At 37.1% G+C, this 7,886-nt stretch overlaps 1 protein-coding gene across 3 annotated transcripts in view; it reads left to right on the top strand.

The window, feature by feature from the left end:
* Positions 1-5,967: 5,967 nt before the first annotated feature.
* LOC141539477 (SLAM family member 9-like) overlaps positions 5,968-7,886 on the top strand; it is a 58,656-nt gene continuing 56,737 nt past the window's right edge. The window contains exon 1 of one of the 3 annotated variants that reach the window (XM_074262327.1): positions 5,968-6,149. In XM_074262327.1, the coding sequence (XP_074118428.1) occupies positions 6,101-6,149 (49 nt within the window). In that variant the 5' untranslated portion in view covers positions 5,968-6,100. The remainder of the gene's footprint in view (positions 6,150-7,886) is intronic. The other 2 variants (XM_074262328.1, XM_074262326.1) reach the window with 2 other exon arrangements.

Genomic DNA, 7,886 nt, shown 5'->3' with positions numbered 1-7,886 from the left:
ATTATTATGCTCAGAATTATTGCTGTAAATATGTGTTGCTGTCAAGAGGAGAATATCAATATAACAGGATGGACTTTATGGAGTCAAGAACAAAAAGGAACAATTACATGCTGGTGACCATAATTACAGTGCCAGCACTTTATCCACTGAATCGTCTAGCTGCTACTGACCATAATTACAAATAAATGAGAATTCAACTAACAAAGGCCAGGAATCTACTGTCCTGTTACAATGACACGGAGAAATGGAATTCGGCATGACAACTGCCTTCAATTAATAAAGTTGGACTGAAAAGTCTAGAATAGATGAACCAGTTGTATAGGTTTCTGGACATAAAACCTGCAATTCTGAGATCTACCACCAGGTGGTGATATGACATGCTATTAGATCCCCCAAATAGGCTATCTAGAAGTATGGATAACTGATGGGGGTGGCTATCTAGTGTACTAGATAGAGCATTGGCCATGGAATCGGGAGCACCTGAGTTCAGATTGGACCTCAAACACCTAGTTAGTTGTGTGATCCTGGTCAAATCATTTAATGTCAACTGCAATGAAATATCATCTGATCATGAAAATCTGTGTTAAAATAACAACATATTTATTCCCAATTAATAATATTTATTAATAATCAAATATTTATTAAATAATTATTAATATTCCCTAATTACTAATATTACTACTAATAATAATTCCCTAATTATTAAAATAACAATTTGAAGTCAAATAAAATATGGTTCTATCTTAGAATAAAGAATAGCATTTTATTATTAATTTTCTCCTAAGACTCAGTACTTAACCAAACTAGATTTTTCTCACCTTTTTTTTCATTCATGCTGTCCTTTCACTCCTATTTCACAACACTGTTGTGAGGATCAAATAAGTTATTATTTATAAAGTGTCCAGCCCACTGCCTGGTACATAATAGGCACTTAGAAAATTTTTATTTCCTTCCAAATTTGTTTCCTTAAATTATTTACACAAAGGATTCATCAGTAAAAAAATTTTAAGAGTTGGAATTAGAATCCAGGTCTTCAAACTCATATATAGTTCTTTCTAGCACACCAGAAGAATACAATTGTCACATATGTAGAAAGAGAGATCTGCTTGTCTTAGTTATTACTACACGTAAGAAATTAACATTTAACCTGGACTTAATGATATGTAGCTGAAAGAGAACTTAGTTCAACTTCTTTATATTAAATATGAGAAAATTGAGGCCCAAGGAGACTGGGTTATTTGCAATCCATAAGTCTTTGCTAAGCATTTATTATAAGGCAGACAACATGCTGGGCATTGGGTATAAAAAGACTAAAATGAAAGCAGTGTCTGTCCTCAAGTGGTCAAAGGAGACTACATGTAAATATATAAATAGAAAAATAAGTAACACTTATATTTCAGCCTTGTAACACCTCTTCTATATAACGCCTTCTATCCTCTGACACTCTCACCAGTCTAGGGCAGGCCCTCATCACCTTATCATGGATTGTTGCAATAGCTTACTGGTGGATATACCTACCTCAAGTCTCTCCTCATTTTAATTCATCCTCCATTCAACCATTAAAATGTTCCTTCCATCATATAGGTTGGACCATATCATCCCCCCTCTACTCAATAAACTAATTGGCTCCTCATTGCCTCCAAGTAATCTGAGTATTGTTGTGGAACAAGACTTTTCCTGGGCTTGACTATACTACCTAAAATAAAGGCTTCCTAGTCCCTACTAAACCACATGGATGGAGTAGCCTTTTGTTTGTGGAAAGGGAACTGGGCTGACTGAAACAGTATCTGTATCCAGTAGGTGAAGATCATAATTTGCCTGCTTCACAAGTGCCATGAATTTAACCAGTGAAAGGGGAAGGACTTCCTTCTCTTTTTTAACCCTGACTCAGGGAAATAGTCATAACACCTGGGAAAAGGAGGCAGTTACTTTTTTGTATGGATTGTGATTTTTTTTTTTGTTTGGTTTGTGTTTGTTTGTTTGGTCCTTCTTAGTCAGTTTTAGGTTCTGGCAATGATCTCTACCACTTTAAATTTGGAACCATGGTGATTTTGGAATCAAGATTCTAGGAAGAAAGTTATGGCTAACCAGCCAGAAGGCAATCCCTAAGAAGCCCAAAGGTTTGGGACTTAAAATTGGGACTACACTTTATAGCCCAACTTCTCAAACTGTGGCTCATGACTCCAAAAGGAGTCTTGTAATTGAATGTGGAAGTCACAAAATTATAATTTATTATCAATAAATATTTGATTTATATGCATATTTTATATACCTATATATCCAGAGTCACATAAAAATTTCTTGGACAAAAAGCAGTCTTGAGTAGAAAAAGTTTAAGAAACCCTCCTCTGTAGAAACTGAAATAAACTATGAATTTAATCCCTTTTCCTTCCTCACGGTGCAAAGTAGTACAAAATGGAGAGCAAGGATTATGCTGGGAAAATAGGCATATTTATGATTATACGTTTTGAAGTAAAGCTAATATAATTTTTAATGGCTAAATGGAACTGGATGCAAGAGACTATTCTCCTATATTTGGAGGAACACCATCACTGGGGACTAGATTCAATGACAGAGAGTTTTGCTAGATAGACAACCCAACTCCCTTAGGCATAATGGAGAAGAGTAAATATAACTTATTTGGCCTTTGGTCAGTGAGAGCAAAGTGGTCAGTGCTGAATTAGAATACAAGCTCTTTGAGAGTAGTATTTGGTATGTAGTAGATACCCAATAAAAGTTTGTTGGGTGATTGATTATGGTTTTGCTTTTTATATTTACTAGCTTTTAAGCTTGAGCAGCTTATTTTACCTTTAGGCAAGAGTATGTTAGCAAATATTTAACAATCAGTTGGGAGCAAATGTTTAACAACCAGCAAAAGAGAACATAAATCATAATTTTAAGGTAATCAGCATCATAAATGTTTTCTCCACTACTCTACTTTCTTAAGTATATACAATCAACAAAACAATATATATCCACCTCCAGAGAGGTGATAAACTGATAAGTACAAATTCAAGTATAATTTTCTCATTTTATTTTTTTTTTTTACTTTTTGTGATATAGCTAATGTGGAAACATGTTTTGCATGATTTCACATGTATAATTAATATCTTATTGTTTACTTTCTCAGTGAGTGGAGGAGGTGTGGGAGAGAAGGAGAAAATCTGGAAATCAAAATTTAAAAAGAAAAGTGTTTAAAAATTTTTATTAAAAAAACTTCCTTTGTCCTAAACCTTGAATTTTTGGAGGTGGAGGGGATCATGAGGAAATTGGAGTTAATTGATTTGCCCAAGGTCACATGGCTAGTGTCAAATATTTGAGACAAGATTTGAACTCAGCTCCTCCAGTCTTTAGGGCAGGTTCCCTTTTATCTACTGATCAACTAATTGCCCCTGCTAGACCTTGAACCTAAAAAGTAATATCATTGCTCAAGGTATGAAGAAACATGATAATTTTCCCCTTAAATATAACAAATAAAGTCATTAAAACAGAAATTATGAGGATTTTGAGAGGAAATAACCCTTCCATTTTGAGATTATGACAGACAAAGCAATGAAAGTAAGGCATAATTGCACCTAGATTTTAATAGTGTGAATTTGTAAGAAAGAATAGATAGTATTGGAGATCTATATACTCACTTGCTCCAATTTCAAATGTTACCTCCCTGTATGCTCTCTCATTTTCCATGCGAACTGTTTGTCGTTCAGAACTCTTCATTTCAAATAATCATATTTATTCTTCATATTCCACAGTACACTGAAACTTTGAAACCAGGCACTGGAGATTCTTCTTAATTTATACTTAGATAGGTTGTTCCAGTATTATCTTTCTGGGCTAAACTTTCACTTTTTAAAGGTAATCAGGATAAAATGACTTGCCCAGGGTCACTTGGCTAGCAATTACCTGAAGTTGAATTTGAACATAGCAATTTCTGACTCCAGGCTCTAGGCTCTATCCATTGTGTTACCTAGCCTGCCCCTGAATTAAACTTAAGAAAGATTTCTACACTGACTACTTCCATGTCTCCTCTCACTAAATTTTAACTGGTTTCTGACCTCATCATTTAACTGGGCACTGCTCTCTCCAAAGTTAGCAATCATCTCTTAATTGCCAAATTTCATAGTATTTTTTTTCAATACTCATCCTTCTTGACTTTTCTTTTTCTGGATATTCTCTCCTTTATAGATTTCTGTGACATTATTATCTCCTGTTTTTCCTCCTTCCTCTCTGACCACTCATTTTCAGTCTCATTTCCTTCATGTAAGGCCATTTCCACAATTCTAAGTGTTCCCAAATCTCTGTCCTGGATTCTATTTTCTCTTAAATTAATCTCACTTGGTGATTGCATCAGTTTCTACAGCTTCAATAATTATCTGTGTAGAAATGATTCCCAGATCTACATATCTAGCTCTAACCTCTCTCTTGACCTCCAGCCCTGCTTTACTAATTCTGCTTTTGGCCTTCTTCTATACTGCCTTAGTTGATGATCTCATGAAGTAGTGGGTGTTTAATTATCTCTGTACATATTTTTCTCAAGTTTACTTATCTAGCCTCAATCTCGCTAGTGACAAGTTTCACATGTCAAATGCCATTAGACATGTTGTAAAAGAAGAAACAGAACAAAAGGAAAAAAAACATGAAACAAGTGAAAATAATGTGTTTCGATCCGCATTCAACCTCTGGCACTTCTTTCTCTTATCCACAAATGATATGTGTATATCATTTTCCATCTTCAGTCTCAAATTTCCGGTTATCTTGGATTCATGCTTGGACAATGGCAACACCATGTTGGGTGCTCTGCGGCCACAAGTTCCTCCCCAATTCAGTCCATCCTCCATTCAGCTGTCAAAGTAATCTTCCTAAAGAGTAGATCTGGGCACTACCATATGCATCTACCCAGCTCCAGGCTGCCAAACCACCATACTCTGCAGTGTAATCACAGAGAAACACAGAAATACCCACACCAGACCTCAGTACATGCCAGTCACCACCACAAGGACTCCAGCTCAGCACCAAGTGGGCCACCAGACCCCTACAGCCTCCAGCAGCACCATCCCCCACCCCCACCCCACTCTCCCAGCATAGCACCAGACATGAAGGTCCACCATAGTCCTCAGGGCAATATCAGTCCAGCATGAGGTAAACGTCCAGGGCCTGCAGTCACTGAAACAAGAAATCTGGGATAGTGCCCCTTCTACCTGAGAGCAGAACTCAAATTAAAAAGAAAAAAAAAGTACATCTGACTAATACATTTTCTCAAATCTGTCTCCCTGTCTGTGTCTCTCTATCTCTGTTTGTATGTGTCTCTGTCTATTGCTTCCTGTCTCTGTCTTTCTGTCTCGCTCTCTCTGTCTCTATCTATCTGACTGTCTGTTTCTCTATCTCTGTCTCTGTCTCTCCCTCTCTCCCTCCCTCTCTCTTTCTGTTTCTCTGCCTTTGCCTATGTCTTTCCGTCTCAGTTTGTCTCTCTGTATTTGTCTTTTTCTGTCTTTCTGTCTCTCCCTCCCTCTATCATTCTCTCTGTCTCTCTGTCTCTGTCTCTGTCTCTGTCTCTCTGTCTCTCTGTCTCTCTCTCTCTCTCTCTCTCTCTCTCTCTCTCTCTCTCTCTCTCTCTCTCTCTCTCTCTCTCTCTCCTCTTCCTCTCCCTCTCTTTCTCTCTCTCTTTCTCTCTGTGTCTGTCTCTGTCTCTCTCTCTCTGTCTCTGTCTGTCTGTCTGTCTGTCTCTGTCTTTCTCTGTCTATCTCTCTCTCTCTTTTTGTCTCTCTGTCTCTATCTCTGTCTCTGTCTCTATTTTTTTATATGCATGAAGTTATTTGCACATTTCCACTCTCACCCCTGGCCCCCCACCCCAAAATACCAAACTCTTTAAGAGTAGGGACTGAAGTGTGCCTTTCTTTATATCCCAGTGTTTAGGGCAGTGCCCAGAAGTAGTAAGTGTTTAGTAAGTGTTTGTTGGCTGACTGACGTAGGACATATCTCCACTTCTACAAAGACAGTAGTTAAAGACAGGAAATGTGAACTAGATATCACTTTCTATTCTTGGCACAATTTCAAAAAAGCAGTTTGGCTCAGGGCCGGGCTCCAGCTGAGGCTCAAGATCATGACACATCTACTGCAATGGTTTACAGTTGTCCTCTTTTTACAAATAGGTAAGTGTCAATTGGGATATTTTTGGAGGCTGAGTTCCCCACTTGGAATGGGGAAACTCCCAACAATGGTTTTGTCCAGGAGGCTTGCCTTAGCCTGATCACTAGAGTGATTCAGTGTCAAGGAGTTATGAAGCTTATTTGGTGCTCTCTCCTCTCAGCCTTGATTATAATGACAGAGCTGGAATAAATGGAAAAAAATATATTTTAATTGTACTTGCCTTTTAAAGGTACTGTGACATTGAAGAGGAGGATAAGCTGGAATCTGTGGGACCCAATAACCCAGAAGAAACAGTTGCTTTGGGTGAATAAGTCTGCTTGTCTCTGAATAGGATATGCTACTTAAGCACTGAGACACAGAAATTCGGGCTCTAGAACCAAAGGTGTCAGAAAAGGCTCCATTACTTGCAAATGTAACAGATTTCTTAGACCAGCAATTTGTGATTTTCATGGTGTGCCTTTGACTTCTACCAATACAGAACAAAACCTCACTATTCTTTCAGGTTTGTCTTTATATTAATATTTGGCACACAGAAAGCTTTATTAGTGAAGTTTGTTACTGATATGACTTAAGAGATTCTTCAAAAATTGTAGAGGCTCATAAATGAATAATCCTGTATCCAACCTAACACTGAGCTCCTCCAAACTTATCTGGGTTGTTCCTTGAATGACAAAAAACTCACTCCTTCACCAAGTTGCTTCAGATATCCAGCTCCCCCATTAAAGCAATACCAAGAGTTTTGGGGTTATAATGGAATTGAGTGGCTTAATGAATACTGGACCTAGAGTGAAGAAAACCTGGGATCCAAATTCAGCCTTGGGCATTTGCTAGCCATGTAATCCTGAACAAATCTCTTAATCTGGCTGACTTAGTTTCCTCAGTTGTAAAATGAGGACAATAATAGCACCTACCTCCTAGTATTGTTGTAAAAATCAACTGAAAACTTTTGTAAAGCATGTGGTGAACCTTAAAGTGCTAGAGAAATGCTAGCTTTAAGAAAAAAAAGTAGAAAGAGAGGATTCATCCATGATAACTCCCTTTAGTTTTTAGTTAATTCTCTTCTGCTTTTTTTCATTCTTTCTGGTAAACCAAAGCTATTTAAGTAACTGATGTTTAGCTCCTCACCCACTGCTATTACTGCTACAAATAGTTTGGTCTCTTGGGACCTTTTCAAACTATGAAGATGTAGGGACTGATTTTTGTTGTTGACTTGTTCAATCATGTCTGATTTTTTGTAACCCCATGGACCATACAGTCCATGAAGTTTTATTGGGAAAGATACTGGAGTGATTTGCCATTTCATTTTCCAATGGATTAAGATAAACAGAATTAAATAATCTGTTCAGGATCATACTGCAACTAATGTCTGAATTTAAACATAAGTTTTCCTGACTTCAAATCTGTCTACTAAGTCTGCTTGAATAATTGCTATTAATTAATCAATAAGCATTTATTTGTTTCTACTATGTTCCAGGACCTCTAAGAGGCATTGGAGATACAAACACAAAAATAAGATGATATTCAGCCTCAGAGAGTGTACTAGAGGAAGACAAGATGTTCACTGACAAATATATGACAGCTAGGTTACATAGTGGAGTTGCACCTGGAGTCTATATAAATAATAGCTATTATATACTTCAAAATATAACATTTGAATGGAGGAAAGGACACTAACAACTAGGGGAACCAAGAGACATCTCATATAAGAAAAAGATGACACTGAAGCTGAATTTTCAAGA

Source organism: Sminthopsis crassicaudata, chromosome 4 (assembly GCF_048593235.1).
Source record: "Sminthopsis crassicaudata isolate SCR6 chromosome 4, ASM4859323v1, whole genome shotgun sequence".
NCBI lineage: Eukaryota > Metazoa > Chordata > Mammalia > Dasyuromorphia > Dasyuridae > Sminthopsis > Sminthopsis crassicaudata.
The sequence above is the reverse complement of the archived record's forward strand: the minus strand, read 5'-3'. Positions and strand labels throughout refer to the sequence as shown.